The sequence below is a fragment of the Branchiostoma lanceolatum genome, chromosome 5 (assembly GCF_035083965.1).
Source record: "Branchiostoma lanceolatum isolate klBraLanc5 chromosome 5, klBraLanc5.hap2, whole genome shotgun sequence".
In the NCBI taxonomy this organism is placed as follows: Eukaryota; Metazoa; Chordata; class Leptocardii; order Amphioxiformes; family Branchiostomatidae; genus Branchiostoma; species Branchiostoma lanceolatum.
The window spans coordinates 19135454-19155560 of record NC_089726.1 but is presented as its reverse complement, the minus strand read 5'-3'; the positions used below and the strand labels follow the sequence as shown (position 1 = coordinate 19155560).

Below are 20107 nucleotides of genomic sequence, written 5' to 3'. Positions count from 1 at the left end.
GATAGGGTCATCTCTTGCGTCGTGTGGCGCAAGTGTAGAGCGCGCGGCTGTCAAACAATGGGACCCGGAGTCTAATCCTGGGTTGTGCCCAGAGACATGTCAGAACTTGCGCCCCGACGTTGTGCCCTTGGGAAAGGCACTTAACACGACTTTCCTCACTTCACTCAAGTGTAAATGAGTACCTAGCTCATCTAGGGTTAGGGACGTCCCTCGGATAGGACGTTAAATGGACGTCCCGTGTTTGGGGAGAGCCACACCCCGCGCACGTTGAAGAACCCATAACACCTTCTGAAAAAGAGTAGGGGCATGCCCCGGTGTGCGATGGTCCAAATCTTACAGTCCGGTCTGGGATGACATCTTAAAAAGGTGATAGTCCACCTGTTATGTCAATCCTTCCACAAAATGTGGTAAATCAAAATGAATAAAAAAATAAATAAATAAATAAATCTTTTTTATAGTAGCCTGGTATTGTAGATGTAGATGTACATGTGTGGTACCATCCTTTTGCAGGCCTGGCATAGACTCTGAGATGTATTACCCACCCTGTCCTACTAATTATAAGAATTGGCCCAAATTTCCTGTCAGCCAGTGTTTCCTAGAGCAGACCTGCCTGGCAAGCCTGCATGTCTACAGTCGCCATCCATCAGATACCTACGAACGATTGATTGATTGAATGTTTCCCCGTAGCATGCTAATCGACTCAGCTAACACGCTACAAAGTACACAAGAGATCGGGGGAAGTTCACAATGGTACCAGGCAACATTTTATAGTTACTCTATGTTGTAGGGAAAGGATTTGACCCCAATGATCAATTATACAAAAATAGAGGTGCCACAGCGTCGTCTCTCTCTCAAATGGTTCTAGGGATAAAAACATTTATCTTTCCCTGCCTCCCTTGAATTGTTTATCATTTCCTGTATAACCTTGCTACATTATCTCTAGGGAGGCTGATGTATATAAGGAAGTGGTGCTTGCAATTGCAATTGTGGCGTCGTGTGGCGCAAGTGTAGAGCGCGCGGCTGTCAAACAATGGGACCTGGGATCTAATCCCGGGTTGTGCCCAGAGACATGTCCGAACTTGCGCCCCGACGTTGTGACCCTGGGAAAGGCACTTTACACGCATTCCACCCTCAATTAGAGGGACAAGTCTCCAACGGCAGCTGTCTTCAACTGGCGGACGAGAGTAGCGCCAGGCGGGCTGGCGTTATCAAGGCGGACCTCGAGTGTAAGAGTCATCCGGTAGCTCGCTGCAAGCATCCCAACCAGAACCAGCACGTCTCCCTCGAATTGGTGCCGCTGGAGAAGGCGGATGCCCATAGTGTGTGGGTTTCAGATTCGCAGCCTTAAACGAATTCACGCGAAGGCTACCGTGTCAATTGACACGGTCACCATACTCGATCTGTATTTGTACCTGTACTATGTATCTGTACTATGTATCTGAATACGAACAAAGATAATACGAGTGGTTGCCATCAGGTGCTTGCAATTGTATCTGTCCTCTTTCCTGCTTGGGTATAGGTTTTGCTGGTTAGAAGTACTGCTGCATATAAATGTCTAAAATAGACAATAAGGTTATAGGGCCTGGGTATGACCTCATTGATGGGTCTGAAAGCCATTAGACAAAATTCTTTTAAAAAGCTCTCATTCAAAAAGTGGTGGGTGTCACCCAGGAGGAAGTGACTCAACTATATAAAACATTCTATCAATGTTCTGTGACCTAAAAGCAAATCATTACAAGACATTTCGGGCTTTCAGCTAGTCTTTATAGCCATGGCATCCAAATTAGGGGTGTGTGGGGACTAGTTGGAGCCCGACCAATGGGCTCTATGGATTAACAATTATCTGTTAGCTCTGCATGTCAATCAATTTTTATTTATCTATTCGGCTTCACAGATTTAAAAAAAAATCTGTGTGGAGCCGGCAACAGAAACCTGGTTTCTCTACAGGGCCGGCTCCTCAACAAATATACAACAATGCTATCCCATTGTCTCGTATGAGGAAAAACAACAACATTGGCAATGTGTGTAGGGGGGCCACATGCACATGTGTATGTGATTACCGAGGACACAGGGCGTCCTTTGGGTGTACCCTGCAAAAGGAGGGCGTCTATTTTTTTTTAAAATCAATTCATCAGAGTCTGATGTTGCCATCGATTTACGAAGAAAGGCGGCTCAATTGTTACTGTAGCAGCATCTCTTCACCCTAGGCCAGAAACATCACTGCTCAAGACAAGCATGGCTTCACTGACCCATTAGGAGAAGCAGGGGTTACGAAGGCTGCTCGGGAAATTCCCTACCCCATTTGGACCGGAACGTTTTAAGCCACTCACACCGGGGCATGCCCTACTCTTTTTCGAAATATGCGGTGGGTTATTTTACGTGCTCAAGGTGTGGCTCTCCTCAAACACGGGACCTCCATTTAACGTCCTATCCGAGGGACGTCCCTAGACAAAGCTAGGTACTCATTTACTCCTGAGTGAAGTGAGAGATTTTGTGTTAAGTGCCTTTCCCAAGGGCACAACGTCGGGTGCATGTCCAGACATGTCTGGAGGAGAGCCGGAATCGAACTCGGGCCACGCTGTTTGGCAGCCCTATGCTCTCACCATTACGCCACACCGACGCCACAATTTCTGTCCAGAAGACGCCCTGACGCCTTCTTAGCGTGAACAGCCTGATAAGACGTTTCCCATGTGAAAACCATGGACAATTGAGTGGCAAGCAGAGTGTTTTTCATCTTAGATAATCTTGATTTTACATCTCTTGGAAAACTGCTTAAGAAAATAATATTGCGACTTGGGCTTTGATTGGGGCTGCTGCTGATCTCTTGGGGGCTTCTGATAACATTTTCATCTGAATAACATCATTCAAAAAGTGCCAGTCGCTTTACTCTAGGGATAACGGTAGAGCTGTTAAAAACAGCATACTAATCGGGTGACTAGATTTTCATTTTGTCTGTCTTCTCTCTCTCTCTATCCAGTTTTACGTCTTTTGTTCCCCATCATCTGGGGGTTAGACGTGCTTACACATGGATGGGGGAGCCCAAGAACTCTTCATCAAGTGCAAGTCTTTTTTTGTAGCAAGACTTTTTACGGCTGGATGCCCTTCCTAACGCCAACCCAAACCCTATTGCTGGGCTTATACGAAGCAGAAACAGTGTCAAAAAGATCGTATACGTTTTTTGAAATGGAATAGGTATGTAATTTAGAATGGAATATGTGTTTTTCAAATCGAATAGGTATGTAATTTAGAATGGAATATGTGTTTTTCAAATCGAATATACAAGTGGTGCTATTCTTTTTGAAAGTTGGTATTGTTTTAAAATCTGGTACTATACGATTCCAAAATACCATACGATTTCTGTTTGCTATATCATTTCTGTTTGCTATATCATTTCTATTTGTACTCCGGAAATGACGCGTTCCGCACCGGAAGTAGGGTAGGGCATACATCGGACAAGTTCGTGGTCTCCCACGATGTTGCCGGCCATTTGCTTCGGGTAAGTTGTGTTCGTCTTTGGCGAAATACGCCGATATTAACGCACGCCACGTGTTGTCAGTGTCGCTGTGGACACTTGGACTTAATATCGGCCAGTTACGGTTGGTAGTGACCGTCATTTTGTCGACTATCGCCAACATTGACTCGGGAACTTTTGTCTGACAGTGTGGGGGAGGGGGGCGTGTTTTCGTGTACCAATATATAACGGTAGATTTCCACCGGTGAATCCTTACGAAAAGAGGAGATTAAATATGGAAATTATGGGTAGAAAGTCAACACAAGTTCTGCTGCTTCTCGGACAATTTTATGACAAGATTAACCTTGATTAGTTTACCCTCGACTTTGGGGTTGGTGAGCTTGCCGCAAACCGGGCGTTTTGCGTATTTACGACAGAAGGGTAAAAGGGCTAGTCCAGAATGGATGTGTCAAATTAGGGCGTCAAATTAAGGCCGCACAAGACAGTACGCAGACTTTTTGTGGATAAAATAATGTTAAAATCCTAAGTTCCTTAGTCTAGTTGCCATACATTGTACCTGTTATGATTGTCAAGCAATAAAATGTTATGTTCTATGTATAATAATTAGTTGCATTTCATGTATTTTCTTCTCAGAGTTCCCAGAAAAGATTCTGTGTCTGCACTGTGGGGTGTGATGCCACACAGGACGCTGAACTTTACCATTGACTTTCTAGAAGAGCAGGGCACAGTCGACTTGCCTGAGTCCAGCACACGTTGGGAATACCAACAGGGCTGCCACACGGGGAGTTCTGTAGAGGACTTGTCAGCCATTATTTTCTAATCCTAAAACATTGGTTACTTGAAAACTGAACTGTTCTCATCAGATTTGAAGGTGATGTTGGAAAACTTGTAAACCTGCTTTTTGGCACAAGACTAAATTAATTTGAGAGACCATGTTTATCTCAACATAACAGAGCCTTTTATTTAGTCATAGTAGTGTATATTGTTATAAAGATATTCACCTTTCAAAACTGCACAGACCATGTTCTATTTACAGTTTTGGGGGGTCTGTGCAGGCAGATCAAGTTGTATGGATACTGTCCATGCCTAGTATAACAGAGGACTTTGTGTGGTTTGTGGTGCCTCCGTCTAGGCTGAATGAGCCTCGTCACGCTGTTAGAATCACATCAAGAGAGTTCACGCCCAGCTTGGCAGTACAATGGTGTTTGTGTGCCAGCTTTTTACAAACCAGTGAATGACATTCAAGTCAGCATGAAGGCCATGTCAAATATTGACTGTGGTGATGAGGAATACTGAACTTTATGTTGAGAAAATGGTGTATATGCAGTATCAAATAGAATATGTGTCTGAACTTGAGAGATTAGAATAGGTCATCTTTTTTATAAGGGAAAAGTCCATCTCAACAAAAGTTTAGTGGGAGACATCATGATTCAGTCTGAAACGGTGGCAATGTAGTTTTTATTGTAAGAATAACATCACTAGACCATGGTCGACATTCACCTCATATAGCAAGGGGGATTTCTGTTCATTCTATATATCTCTCTATTATTCTATATTCATGTATATGTATATGCATACACTTATATCAAAATAAACATTGTAATGTAGAACTTTCCGTGTCAATTTTCCACTTGTGCCTGACATGTTTTTCTTAGTATACTGCAGTCAACATTGCAACACTATGTAGCTGTCAATAGTTCTACTCTTGTAGCATACACCGCAGTCAACACTACAACACTTTGTAGCTTTTAATACTTAAGCAGTCATTCCGACACACCTTCCACACAGGTGTAAGGCCCCACCCCACATGGCCACTGCTGGCTGGTTGGGCCCATTGCAGCCAGCATAAGCAAGGACATGATTGCCGAACCGGACTTGGTCAACAAGTTACTAATAGGTACATGTAATATAGTCTAGGGCTAGGATTTGGACTTTAGGCCACACGGGTTTCAATATGATTGTGTTTGTATTTTAATGAGATAATTACTTCACAAATATACAACAACAGGACTGGCTTACAGGTACTTCGGTTACGTAAAGGTTGGTAGCCTATTACGTTCCCATGTAAGGGACAGGAAGGTAAACAACCCCAAACCGTTGTTGAAGTATTGTACTGGCCGGTGAACAATCCCTCTCTGATCTGATTGTACAAGTAAGTAAACACCCTCGTTTCGATGTTAAAGCACCATTGTGTAAGATCAGTCACGTTGCCAGTTCCATCGCGGGTCGACCCAGCCAACGGGCCTAGTTCAGCCACGGACACTCCCATCTCACTTCTTGTCCGTCCCAGCAGTGCGACCGTCACAACACTTATTAGAGCCAATCCTTCTCCTGAAGTTACGGATCCGGCTACCCGACTTCCCTTACCTACATTGGTCTATCGACTAGAGGCTGTTCACCTTGGAGACCTGCTGCGGTTATCGGTACGGACCGACGCGAAAATCGCACGCCTCTCCCTTCAATTTTCAAGGGCCCACCTGAGCGCACCGGACACCGCAAAAGCCGCGGTGCTTTACGGGGCAGCTGTCCCTATCTCCGGGCGAACCGATTCCAGGACACGTGCGCCTTACAAAGAAAAGAGCACTCTTTCCGGGGCTCATACCCACGTCAACGACTTCGCTTGCGTTGCCGCGCCGGGCGAACATTTCCCCGTTCGCGGGAATGTTAACCCGATTCCCTTTCGGTATGCCGGAGCGGCTCGTGACGCACAGAATCCCGCGGCCACACCCGCCACCGTACGCCCGACGAACCTCGGAAGGACCCGAGGACCCAACCTCGTTACCGCCGGGAGCAAGCAGAGCGGGCCGGGGCGACGCGCAGTGACCACGAAACCGGCCGCGGGCCCGCACTTCCGAGTGGCCTTCACTTATCACTCATGACCAGCTGACCCATACATGTCCAACTACTGTTCTCACGTGGAACCCTTCTCCGCTAGGCTTTGAATTTCTCGTTTGAATATTTGCTACTACCATCAAGACCAGCACCCGCGGCGGCTCCACCCGGACTCGCGCCCGAGGCTTCGGCGCTCGCCGCGGCGGCCCTCCTGCTCGTCGCGGCCTGGCTCAGTCGGAGTGGACTGCCGCGACGGCCGGGTATGGGCTCGACGCTCCAGCGCCATCCATTTTCAGGGCTAGTTGATTCGGCAGGTGAGTTGTTACACACTCCTTAGCGGATTCCGACTTCCATGGCCACCGTCCTGCTGTCTGTATCAACCAACACCTTTTCTGGGGTCTGATGAGCGTCCGCATCGGGCGCCTTAACCCGGCGTTCGGTTCATCCCGCAGCGCCAGTTCTGCTTACCAAAAGTGGCCCACTGAGCACTCGCATTCCAGGCCCGGCTCCACTCGAGCGAGTCGGACACCTAAAGTTTGAGAATAGATTGAGGTCGTTTCTGCCTCAAGACCTCTAATCATTCGCTTTACCAGATAAAACTGCGACAGAGTGTCAGCTATCTGAGGGGAACTTCGGAGGGAACCAGCTACCTAATGGTCCAATTAGTCTTTCGCCTCTATACCCAAGTTTGACGATCGATTTGCACGTCAGAATCGCTACGGACCTCCACCAGGGTTTCCCCTGGCTTCGCCCTGCTCGGGCATAGTTCACCATCTTTTGGCCGGTCCCAACGCGCACGCTCTAGCGCGACCTCACCGACGGAGCGGTCGAAATCGGCCGGTGGCGCGCCCGCGCCGCGGAGACGGCGGGGATACCACCTTGGACATACGGACGGCCCTTCGCCTTCACTGCGCCTCTGGGTTTCGTACAACACCCTTGAGTCGCGCAGGCGTTAGACTCCTTGGTCCGTGTTTCAAGACGGGTCCTGGTCGGGTAGGCGACCGGACCTCGCCGCAGACCCCGGGCGCCCTGCGTGGCGCACCCGTCGACCGCACGACGGGGGCCCGGCCCCTGCCCGACATCACCTTCCCCCCCCCCCCCCCCCCCCCCCCCCCGAGAGGGGGCAATGGGCAGACGCGGCGGTCGATTGCCTATCCTCGGTCCGACAGCGGGCGCCGCACGCATCGCGACTATAACTCCGGAGACCCGAGGGCCCCGGGCACCTTCCGCGGGGACGTGGCCGCCGTCGAACCGGTCGCGGCGCTCCGCCCGGAAGTGCAGCGGGTCCGCACGCCTCGACGCCGGCCGATCGGTCTTACGATCCATGATCGGCCGTCGGGGCGCGACGGACGCCGCCTGAATCCTCCGGGCGGACCTTGCGGGTCCACCCGTTTACCTCTTAGCGGTTTCACGAACTCTTTAATATAACTCTCTCTTCAAAGTTCTTTTCAACTTTCCCTCACGGTACTTGTTCGCTATCGGTCTCGTGTCCGTATTTAGCCTTAGGCGGAGTTTACCTCCCGCTTTGGGCTGCATTCCCAAACAACCCGACTCCGAGGAGGGGCAGACCGAACGCCACCGTCGCCGCCATGGGCCGGGGCTGACACCCGCTCTGGGAGAGGCTTCGATCACAAGGACATGGGCAACTGTCGACGGACGGAGAGCACCTCCCAAACGCCACAGTTCCCGCGCCCCGTGGAAGCGGAGATTCGGCGCTGGGCTTTCCCGCTTCACTCACCGTTACTGAGGGAATCCTTGTCAGTTTCTTTTCCTCCGCTTAGTAATATGCGTTATATGCGGGTCGTCTCGCCTGAGCTGAGGTCGAGGAGTGGAGTGAGCAAACGCGCTGACCCGGGGCCGCAGAGTGCGTTCGAAGAGTCGATGATCAATGTGTCCTGCATTTCACATTACTTCTCGCAGCTGGCTGCGTTCTTCATCGACACACGAGCCGAGTGATCCACCGCTAGGAGTTGTCGTTTTATTTTCGTTTGATTTCGCATCGAAAACTTGTCTCTGCCTCTCGGCACCGTCGTTTCAGAGACGGGAAGAAGGCGCCCTTCGGAGTGAAGGGCGGTGAACGAGCGGAAGGACCGGGGCCCGGGGGTCGCTCCACGAACCGGGACCCGCCGCGAAGACCGCTGCGCCCCCTCGACAAAACGCGACCGACCGGCCCGAGCTGGGAAAGAGAGCCGAGGGGTCTATTGCGCCTGCCCTTCTCTTGAAGACCTCGGGGAAAGGAAAGGAACCTCGGGGAGTGGAGCAGTCGGTCGAGACCGTCGGTGGCGACCGAGAACAGTCCTACCCTCTGCCCAAAGGAGGCCTTGGACCGCAGGATGCCCGCTCGAAGTCCAACGCTTAAGGACAGGTCACTCGTCCGCAAGATGGATTGCATCGAGTCAGAGACCGAAACGCCGCGCCGGGGTGCCGGGGAGGAGTCGTCTCACCTAGGCCCCGCCGTTAGACTAGCAACTCAACCCCATTCCGCGCAAATCCACGACGCGATGCCCCTCCGCCAGGATATAGGTGCCCCCACTTGTGCTCGCCCGCCTAAAACTTTTCGCCGGAAGGACCTGACTCCGTCCTCGACCAGGCTACTCGGGGCGGCTCGCTGGTTTAGCAGGGTATAAGGAACGACGGGCTCACACTGAAGGCACCCGACCAACGTTTCAAGGAAGCTGCCAGGTCCCGCCGCCAAGTGGGTTGGCATGGGTGCTCCTGACACTCCGCCCGCGCTCCTCCGCGAAGGAGGAGCGATTGACGGCAGAGAGTGCCACCTTGTCGAGGCGATAAGGAAGTGTGAGGGTTGGAGTGGCCGCCGACCCTGCGCAACATAAAACCGACCCTCAGCCAGACGTGGCCACGGGACTGACCCGGGGCCGCAGTCTGCGTTTGAAGAATCGATGATCAACATGTCCTGCAACATCGGGGGAGGGTGCCTGAGCGTACGCGCCCGCAGTTGGGTCGGTCCTTTGGACAAGATCGGACAGGGTTGCTCGGCTAGTTTAACCGCCGTCGAGGCGGAACGGGGGGCGTGGGGGTGGTTCACGGACCGTCGGCGGGCGGGCCGGGGTGGTGCCAGGGTCCTCCGAATGCAGACCCCGGTAGAGTCCTTTCCGGGTCGGTGGAGTCGGGGCCGGCGTACGGCCTGTCGGCGGGGGGCGGTGGTCGGTGGTCGGTGCCGGTGGCTCACCCTACCTTGATAGAGAGTGGTCATCTTTCGTCTAGCGCGGGAAATGACGGCGGACACCGGGTCTCCGGTCAGCACACGCCATCCTCAGTCGTTTTGCTACCCCGCCGATCAGGCTGCCGCTCCCCGCGAGGTCGACCGTGCCACGGGCGTCCGGACGAACCAGCGCTGGGGCAGGGTCTTCCGCGGAGGCGATGCCCTAGTCTTCGGACCCGCCGGTGAACGGACTCACCCCTTCCGTCTGCGTGCGAGGACGCCTTTCGGACTCGGTGGTCGGACTCAACCGGCGGAGGCGTCGCCCGAGAGAGTGGGGGATCGTCCTTCGCGGGACGGCTAGGGCGTTAACGGGAAGCAACGGTCGGTGTAGCCGGGAGTGCTGCAGCTCAGGCTCCCGAGGGTTGGCGGCCTCGCGGCGCGTTCCCGCTGTTCGGCGGCGTGCGGACTACTGCACGGACCGCGGATCGCTCTCTGGTGGATCCCCATTACGGCCGACTGCCCCCGTCACCGTTCTCTCGCCGAGACGGGTTTTGACGGTCATCGCCCGTGCCTCTGCCGGGGATCGTGTCGACTGGTGCAATACAAGAACACAGAGGAGGGAGGAGAGGCAGACCACCTTCGCTGAATTTCATGGACCCCTTTCCAAAGCGGGGCTTACCGAGAGGCTACTCTGTCTAGCTGCCCAATGGAAGGACACCGAGACGCTCATTGTACTTTCGACGGCAACTCATCACCAGGTGGCGCAAGGGCCTGAGGGGAGGAGGCGTACGCGTTCTTATCCAGGTGCGATGGCATGCGACGATGCCGATGGACTTGTACAATCATTACTACAAGGACGTTGACCTTGACGACCAACTGCGGTCCTCCTGTGTGTTTGAGCGCCCGTCCAAAAAGTGGCAGCGGCAACTATTCTGGTGCCTGCTGAAGACAATTTGAATATTGTCACACAGGTCTGCATGCTCTTGGTGTGGGGCATTGGCTGTCAGATAGAGTATAGAACTAACTTAAAGTCGTGTAGAAGTTGTACTGGCTCCTTAGATTGCTAAGTTAAAGTAGGCACTACAAGCAACAACATATATTGCAAGTTGCAGCTCTGTAAATAAGATCAGGCATTGTGGAAAAAAACCCTAAAAGGGCCTAATTTGAAATAGATAGCTTTGATTTCAAACTGCAGGCCAACATCCTGAATTTCTAATGTTTATAGCACTCGACAGCCTCTCTGTGGATTTCTACATGTTTATATGCCCTATTCACACTGCAAAGTACAGAAAGAGGCCATAGGGTGTTAATGGATATTGTTCTTACTAGGGCAAGGAACCAGTCTCTTTAAAACCAGTGGTAGTGAAGCAGTTTTGTATGATATGAACTGTTGAAAATTGTACATACAATAAGGAACATTAAGTGAGTCATGTTTTTTTATTAATAGAAAGTAACATTTACAATCTCCATATAGTCCTTACAACAACAGTTAAATCTGAACTTTTGACTATTAGGTGACAGCATGAAGGCCCATGTAATAAATGACCATATTGTTCATCAAAACGACTGCAAAAATTCATTCACAATTGCTGAACTAAATGTCTGTATAGCAACGAAAACTTGACTACCAGTGATAGAGCAAATAAAAAAATCTAAGAAAACTAGTAATACTCAAATTGATCAATCCAAATAAATTTATTGGTTCTCTGGTTACTGTATGAAACAAATGGAGTGTAAGATCAGCATGAAAAATACAACACTTTTAATAAACCCCCGTGATAGTCCCATAACATTATATAGGAATAAGCTTACTGTTAAATGCTGGGGAAAAAACAAACCTTTGAGATTTTTGAGATAAGAGTTTCCGGATGAATGAAATTTAGAATAAAATTTTCAAAGGCAGGGCTTTTCAGGTGTTGAAAAGAGAATTTTGTGGTTGATCTGTACCTGACTGCATGGTCGGCACTGTCAAGCAACAATCCAATACAGATGCTGAACAGTTCATTCAATGTTTTAATAGTAAACATGGCAAATACAATGAAGAGTGCCAGTCCGAGAACCAAGAAATTACACTGGTACAAAAAAGCTTCTTTACATTCAAGGGAGTTAACTTGGCAGAAAATATCTCTTATGCCTTGCTCAGTCAGTTTTATCACTGAAACTTAACTCATACATTTAACAAGGCACTTTTCCTATCAAAAGGTCATGACAGATAAGGATAAATTCTACGACAAGGATAAAGGTTTAAAGCAATATTAAGTAAAAAATCATGCACATGTAGAAAATGTTTACCTGTCAACGTACAGAAAATCAATTACATGTACAAAGGAACATAGCTGCAACATGCCCAAGGTTACTTAGTAAGATGAGAAATTGACGAGAGACCGTTCTCTGCCATGCTGCAACAAGCAGCCATAACATGCCATCATGGACTTACAGTAAGTGGCCGTGATGATAACCCAGGGGGCATAGGGATGTCAGATGTAGCTTTAAAGCCATTATGTTCCAATATGCTTTAAAGGAAGTATTGAAATTCATGTGTGCAATTAATCAATCTTCCATACCATCACACCTTCCATTTGACTCCTATAATACAATATGATATTATATTTACTCTAAGAAATGCAAAGTTGTGGAAATTACAAATACAAGAGTTGCTAGTTCTCCCAAGCATCAGTTTGCAATGTTCAAATATATGTCTCTGCGACATGTCAAATTGACATTACCACTACATGTATTTCTGTCCAATTCACACCTCCCACATCTGAACGTCTAGCTCAGATTCCTGGATAGTTCTAAACATTGAACTCAACAGCGATTCTGATATTTCTCCCTGTGAGCGGCAAGACAAGAGAGATAGCAGCATCCCTCCAACTTCATAAGCATCAGTTTCCTGCTGAGATCTCAAGGCTCACAGTGCAGATAATTCCATATCCTGTACATGTTGGCTTAAATCCCCTGCATGTCAGAAAGAAAGAGGTTGAGAAGCATGAAACCTCATTTTCATCACCAGTCAGTTTAAATGAATAGGACAGTAAAATTGTAGGACAATAAAGAACCATGACATAGGTAGGTATGATAATAGCCCAAGTTGCCAATAACTGGTGTTTATTCTAGAATTTCTACGAATTTTCAATGATTTTTAGCACTACTTTACCCACACAAAGCCTGCGTACTGTGTTGTGCGACCTTAATTTGACGCCCTAATTTGACACATCCATTCTGGACTCGCCCTTTTACCCTTCTGTCGTAAATACACAAAACGCCCGGTTTGCGGCAAGCTCACCAACCCCAAAGTCGAGGGTAATCAAGGTTAATCTTGTCATAAAATTGTCCGAGAAGCAGCAGAACTTGTGTTGACTTTCTACCCATAATTTCCATATTTAATCTCCTCTTTTCGTAAGGATTCACCGGTGGAAATCTACCGTTATATATTGGTACACGAAAACACGCCCCCCTCCCCACACTGTCAGACAAAAGTTCCCGAGTCAATGTTGGCGATAGTCGACAAAATGACGGTCACTACCAACCGTAACTGGCCGATATTAAGTCCAAGTGTCCACAGCGACACTGACAACACGTGGCGTGCGTTAATATCGGCGTATTTCGCCAAAGACGAACACAACTTACCCGAAGCAAATGGCCGGCAACATCGTGGGAGACCACGAACTTGTCCGATGTATGCCCTACCCTACTTCCGGAGCGGAACGCGTCATTTCCGGAGTACAAATAGAAATGATATAGCAAACAGAAATGATATAGCAAACAGAAATCGTATGGTATTTTGGAATCGTATAGTACCAGATTTTAAAACAATACCAACTTTCAAAAAGAATAGCACCACTTGTATATTCGATTTGAAAAACACATATTCCATTCTAAATTACATACCTATTCGATTTGAAAAACACATATTCCATTCTAAATTACATACCTATTCCATTTCAAAAAACGTATACGATCTTTTTGACACTGTTTCTGCTTCGTAGGCTTAGGATATGGGAAATACGTGTTAAGTGCCTTTCCCAAGGGCACAACGTCTGGGTGCATGTCCGGACATGTCTGGGTATCCCACTGGGGATTGAACCTGGGTCTTATTGGTTCATAGCCGGATGCTCTGCCACCGTGCCACACAGTCTGTCTTCAGAGGTCTGAAAGCAGATTCTTTCAGATCCTTTTAAGCAGATTCCTTAAAGTTCAAATTTTGTCGGTTGTCGATGGATATGGAGGAGTTGCGATGCTTTTAAGTTAGAAATGGTGAAAAATTCTAGGTGTTTTGATCCTCTATGTGGATGTATGTTCCTATTTGACTTAAGAAAAGTCTGGCACAACATTTGTTGCCAGTTTTTTTGTAGGTTTTGTGGCCTTCAAATGTGAAAGTTAGACCCATTATTGATGCAGGTTTGAAAATATGCAAGCCGCCAAGTTTTCTTATTCCGTTTGTGATATTGCCATGGTTTCTTTCCAACAGTAGTAATCATTTCTTATGCCTATACTGTGAGCTTTCATTTCTATGTGTACACCCCTATATTCTTAGTTGACTGTTCCTTACCTGTGGCCAGTGGTCGTCAAAGTCGGCCAGGACCACTACAGCGTAGGGGAGCCAGCACACGTAGAACGCCACACACACGGCCAGCAGGGTCTTGATCAGGCGCATCTCCTCGTAGTTCAAGTTGTTGTTCATGTTCCTGGTGTAGTTGGAAAAAGAGTTTTCATAATGAGTAAAAATCATATTTTGAAAGGTGCAAGTAGCTAAGTGATAGTAAATCATTATCATACCTCATATTTTATTTTATTCAGATTTATCACATTTGTGGAAGGATTGGCATAACAGGTGAACTATCACCTTTTCAAGATGTCAACCCGGACCAGACTGTAAGCTTTTTGTACCATATATGCATTGCACACCGGGGCATGCCCCTACTCTTTTTCGAAAGGTGTGGTAAGCTCTTTTACGCGCACAGGATGTGGCTCTCCCCAAACACGGGACCTCCATTTAACGTCCTATCCGAGGGACGTCCCTAACCCCACATGAGCTAGGTATTCATTTACACCTGAGTGAAGTGATGATAGTCGTGTTAAGTGCCTTTCCCAAGGGCACAACGTCGGGGCCCATGTTCATACATGTCTGGGGGCAGGCCGGGTTCGAACTGGGGTCCCCATGTTTGACAGTCGGATGTTCTATCCATTATGCCACACGACGCCACTGAAGGGAAACATTGGGAAACAATTAAAATTTCCACTCAAAAAAGGTTGCTTGCCGCACAAACTCTACCAGCTAGATAAAGGAGATTTTTCCCATTGATCTTTAGCCAGCTCAATGAACAAGTGATCAGTCGGATGCCCAACATAATTGCAGACTGACAACATATCACTTACATGTTACATTGCTTGCCTCATGTTACATGTTTCCAGTACCATTATATGATGGTAATAAAAACAAAATAGGTATCTAATGCCTCAGGGATTTGTTGCAAAAACCTTCATATGGTGGGACAGATCTCTGATATAAGTGATTTTTCGACTCCTGAGAAATGCTTGAGCGCTATCAGTATTGATTAGAAATTTTCAGAAACTGAGCTAAGATTTGTTGATTGTATTTTATGTTGTTTGGCATTTCTTTTTTGGGGGCAACTTTTAAGTTCGATGTTTCAGAAATCATCTGCATGTATGTTTTGTCTAATTTCATAGCATCTTCACTTCAATAATTTTGCACAGTTATTGTTTGCTGTTAGATGAGAGGCCAGTGTGTTAAAAGGCAGGGGATACTTACCAGACACATCAATACCACACCTGCGTCACATTGCTGGATCATTTCCACTTACTGCACAGAATTGTAAACCAGGTGTTATGTCTAGACGCAGGGAGAAATACCCAGGATATCTTGACTTTTACTCAACTCTACTGATGTTTAGATTCAGTAATGTTTTTACACACACATATGTTGTGTAAGTGCACATATTTTCGCGTTCCAATGTTTCAGTTATTTGAAATACAATCACCCGACAAAAGCCTGTGCTCTGTAAATACAAGCATAGAAGCTTAAAGATAACATGTAAAAAAAATCTCAGGATTTATTCTGAAAATCTCAAGATTTTGTGATGAATCTTGAGATTTTATGAGACAATCTTGAGATTTTATGAGACAATCTTGAGATTTTATGAGACAATCTTGAGATCTTTGAAACCATCTTGGAGAAGTCTTATAAGACCTTTTCAAAGATCTCAGGATTGTATCATAAAATCACAAAATATTGGATATGTACCTTTAAGCTGTAAATGGTCAGAAGTATTAGTCCAAAGTGCTCTGCTCATTCCAATAATAATCTGCCCACTGTTTGTAGTAGTTACATCTAAATGTCACACGGTCCACAAAGACCTGAGCCTTCAAAACTGACTCCTGGAAGCAAAGCCTTAAAAAAACTTACTACAAATCTTTTAAAAGGTTGACCATCTGTCATATTGCCAGTGGGTGATTTTATATATTAGTGAGGATTTTATATATTAGTGAGGATTTTATATATTGGTTTTGAGTGTTTTTTGTGCAAGCCCAATGACATCTCCTGCGTCAAAAGGAAAAATATAATTCTATTTACTCACGGCTGAATTACCTTTAAGATTAATGATAAGAAGTTGTGCTTAAGTGTACAGAATTGCTTAAATGTCATGATGAAAGGATAATTCTTTCTGTGGGAGTGCATTTGGCAGGAAGAACGTTTACAAATGTAAGTAAACATGGACACAGAGGACTGCAGATCCCTTGCCCTGATGTTTGAAAACAGATTGAGTATACAGAAGACAAAATACGAAAGAAACATAACATAGGCTTTTCATTGAGGTCTTGGTAGTTCTAATTTGAATCCCCCAGCGTTTATGTTGCCCGATTATTGGATTAAGCAGCAGCATATAATTCGATTAAGGAGCAGCATCTGTGTGGTTTACAGACGTATGATCTAATTCAACATGACGCAGATGAAGTCAAATAAAAAGCCAGACGTGTATACGGAGAATGTCTGCTAAACAACATTACTGAAAACGTTGATCAAACTTTAAAATCTAATACAGTTATATGTCAGAGCAATCTTGAGAAAAGGTCAATCCTTGCAAAACAAACTTCTTTGCAAAGAAAACAGATTGCAAGTCTGAGACATCAAAACCACAACCCCACTGTATTCATATTTTTCCTAGTCATTTTACAATTTTACAAAAGGAGAACTTAAAAACACTGTGCTTAGTTTGGCATGTCTTAGAAAGTTGTTACCTCTGAGTCAGTGAAATTGTAATTAGTTGGTGTGTTTGTTAATTTGTCTTGGCGTGTGTTAGACTGCAAGGTGGAAATGGTGCGTTATCCGGTAGTTGGAGAATTGGAAATGAATGGCTTAGGTCGAATGGTGTAGACAGGCAGGATGTCTCATGGCGACACCCACACAATTCATTAAGGTTATTAATTAGACTTAGGGCTTGTTTCATATATCATTATATTTTAGCTCGCGTGTTGAGGATTGTTTAGGCTGAAGTGGTGAAGGAGTTCATACTGATAACAAGGATTGCAAGCATTTTGTGTGTTTTTATGGGTCCCCAGAAAATTATATTATGTATTTGCTTCCTGTTCCGGTCTACTGTGAATGTTACAACGTTCCTTATATTTAGCTATCTACTGGTATTTCATTTTATAATGTTAAATTTGTTTTAGTTCGTTCCATTTGGTTCCATTTGGTTCCATTTGGTTCCATTTGGTTCCATTTGGTTCCATTTGGTTCCATTTCGTTCCATTTCGTTCCATTTCGTTCCATTTCGCACTTTCTGGGGACTGTGTTTGTGCCCGTTGTAGTTATTACACTGTCAGTAGAAGTGGGAAGGGAGTGGGAACATGGGGACATTGCAAAGGTTCGACTTTCAGGAGGTAGGTTTATAGGCTGACAGAACTAGTCGTTAATCAGGCATGACAAAAAGGTTAGGAAGGGAAGAGGCTACTAATTCACAAGGAGATATTGTGGTTGGTCTGTTTTGTGTTTTTGCTGGGACTAATTTGCATAACTGTCTGCCACCAAAATTTAAGACCAAATATAGCATGTCCAAAATGGGCAAAAATACCAAAACCGAAAGCTCCGTTGCAGTACTAATGAAAGCCATCATAATAAGCAAAGTTGACCTTGATCTTCTTCTCTCCAACGCCTACCCACATACCAATCATCACAATCCATTCAGAGGTTCCAAGTAATAAAAGCATTCTTTATTTGGAAAGAAAGTAGGTCACAACGCCCAGGTCACGATGGTCTTGGGATGACCAAATGTGCAGTGACGTTATGCTGACCAAAAATATCCAGAAACACATACAGACAGAAACACCGAAAGCAATACCTCACTTTCACGGAGGTAAGAAACAAACTCACCCCTTTGGGTTGGCCAGATGCATTGCCACACGGACCTTGCTCTGATGCACGTGGTAGAAGATCTTACTGTAGCAGCACACCACAACAAGAAGGGGCAGAGCGATTCCAGCGATCACCAGGAACAGGGTGTAGCTGGGGGAGATCGGAGAAGTTTTCTTTGTGATTAGATGTTCTTATTTATTGTTTTACTTGAATAACTTCTTTGAATAACTGTTAAGTCACGTCTTGTGACAGAGATAATTGATTTCTTACTTTCTTCCTTACTTGGTCGTTTGGGTCCAATCGTAGGTACTGATGATTTACTAGAGTCATGTCAAACCTTACCTGAAAGTGTGGGTCCGGTCATTGGTCCTGGCGACGTGAAATGTCATGTCAAACCTTACCTGAAAGTGTGGGTCCGGCGGTAAATACTGATGATGTACCAGTGTCGTGTCAAACCTTACCTGAAGATGTGGGTCCGGTGGTAAATACTGATGATGTACCAGTGTCGTGTCAAACCTTACCTGAAGGTGTGGGTCCGGTGGTAAATACTGATGATGTACCAGTGTCGTGTCAAACCTTACCTGAAGGTGTGGGTCCGGTGATAAATACTGATGATGTACCAGTGTCGTTTCAAACCTTACCTGAAGGTGTGGGTCCGGTGGTAAATACTGATGATGTACCAGTGTCGTGTCAAACCTTACCTGAAGGTGTGGGTCCGGTCGTAGGTGCAGCCCATGGTCCTCATGATGTACCATGGTATCAGTGTCATGTAAAACCTTACCTGAAGGTGTATGTCCGGTCGAAGGTGCAGCCCATGGTCCTGACGATGTACCATGGCACCAGTGTCATGTCAAACCTTACCTGAAGGTGTATGTCCGGTCGAAGGTGCAGCCCATGGTCCTGATGATGTACCATGGCACCAGTGTCATGTCAAACCTTACCTGAAGGTGTAGGTCCGGTCGAAGGTGCAGCCCATGGTCCTGATGATGTACCATGGTACCAGTGTCATGTCAAACCTTACCTGAAGGTGTGGGTCCGGTCGTAGGTGCAGCCCATGGTCCTGACGATGTACCATGGTACCAGTGTCATATCAAACCTTACCTGAAGGTGTGGGTCCGGTCGTAGGTCCTGACGTCGTTAAGTGTCATGTCAAACCTTACCTAAAAGTGTGGGTCCGGTGGTAAATACTGATGATGTACCAGTGTCGTGTCAAACCTTACCTGAAGGTGTGGGTCAGGTGGTAAATACTGATGATGTACTAGTGTCATGTCAAACCTTACCTGAAGGTGTGGGTCCGGTGGTAAATACTGATGATGTACCAGTGTCGTGTCCAACTTTACCTGAAGGTGTGGGTCCAGTGGTAAATACTGATGATGTACTAGTGTTGTGTCAAACCTTACCTGAAGGTATGGGTCCGGTCGTAGGTGCATCCCATGGTCCTGAAGATGTACCAGTGTAATGTCAAACCTTACCTGAAGGTGTGGGTCCGGTCGTAGGTGCAGCCCATGGTCTTAATGTCGTACGAGTGCTGCCCCCAGCCGAGAAGCAGCGGCAGGTCGAACAGGAAACTGTAGACCCACATCGCAGCCACAATGGTGAGGGTCTTCGGCACGGTGTAGACGCTGGCATGCCAGTGGGGCTTCACCACAAACAGCAGCCTATGGAGTTAACAATGAACGCAGTGGAAAATAAAATACATTTCATTTGCCAATGTCCTCTATATGACGACGAAAGAAACGAATTATATAAAACAGCTTCCGTTAGTTCCCGTAGCTTTCGCCATTCGACTAATTTACAAAAATCAATCTTACTACTAAAGTCAACCAACCCACTTACGATACAAAACCTGGGTCTCTTCATTTTCCACTACCTTCAAAAAGAAGTCAAAACCAACCATAGTCAACCTTATTTAACATAGAACTTTCATTGTAGATTAGATAACTATGTCGAATCCCATGTATTGCCATGTACGTGTTTGTCTGCAATTAGCCTTCGGGCATAAACTTGTAATAAAGTGATTATTATTAACAATAGGTCAAAATTGGTACGACTTCCTCAAAGTCCACGTCACAAAAATTGATGTTTTTGTTGATTCATTCATTGCTATATTGGTTGAGACCAAATGTTTTTTAAAGGTTATTATACGGGCCTTGTATAGCCACCCACCTATGTTGTATATCATCTTTTTTTATATCATTTGTATTGGGGACCGTAAGGTATGAATCAATCTTTATACGGAGCAAATGATAGTCTCATGAGACCGAAT

The 20107-nt window shown here is 46.5% G+C and overlaps 1 protein-coding gene, 2 long non-coding RNA genes and 1 pseudogene across 5 annotated transcripts in view; 1 reads left to right on the top strand and 3 right to left on the bottom strand.

The window, feature by feature from the left end:
- Positions 1-20107, bottom strand: part of LOC136435920 (melatonin receptor type 1C-like) — a 30742-nt gene that overhangs the window by 1105 nt on the left and 9530 nt on the right. The window contains exons 3-6 of the mRNA XM_066429631.1: positions 19314-19499; positions 18783-18821; positions 17860-17991; positions 14020-14155 (exon numbers count right to left, since the gene is read on the bottom strand). Of these exons, the coding sequence (XP_066285728.1) occupies positions 14020-14155; positions 17860-17991; positions 18783-18821; positions 19314-19499 (493 nt within the window). The remainder of the gene's footprint in view (positions 1-14019; positions 14156-17859; positions 17992-18782; positions 18822-19313; positions 19500-20107) is intronic.
- LOC136435596 (uncharacterized) lies at positions 3426-5082 on the top strand. Its single transcript, XR_010755868.1, has 2 exons — positions 3426-3496; positions 4106-5082. It is a non-coding gene; the product is annotated as an uncharacterized lncRNA (long non-coding RNA).
- On the bottom strand, positions 8144-8276 carry LOC136436008 (5.8S ribosomal RNA; annotated as a pseudogene).
- On the bottom strand, positions 11463-13460 carry LOC136435595 (uncharacterized). 3 transcript variants are annotated; one of them, XR_010755866.1, is made up of 3 exons: positions 13402-13460; positions 13098-13158; positions 11463-12425 (listed from the first exon to the last, which is right to left on the bottom strand). It is a non-coding gene; the product is annotated as an uncharacterized lncRNA (long non-coding RNA). The 3 variants fall into 3 exon arrangements; XR_010755867.1 differs by having other exon boundaries at positions 13098-13161; positions 13402-13445; XR_010755865.1 differs by lacking the exon at positions 13402-13460 and having other exon boundaries at positions 13098-13393.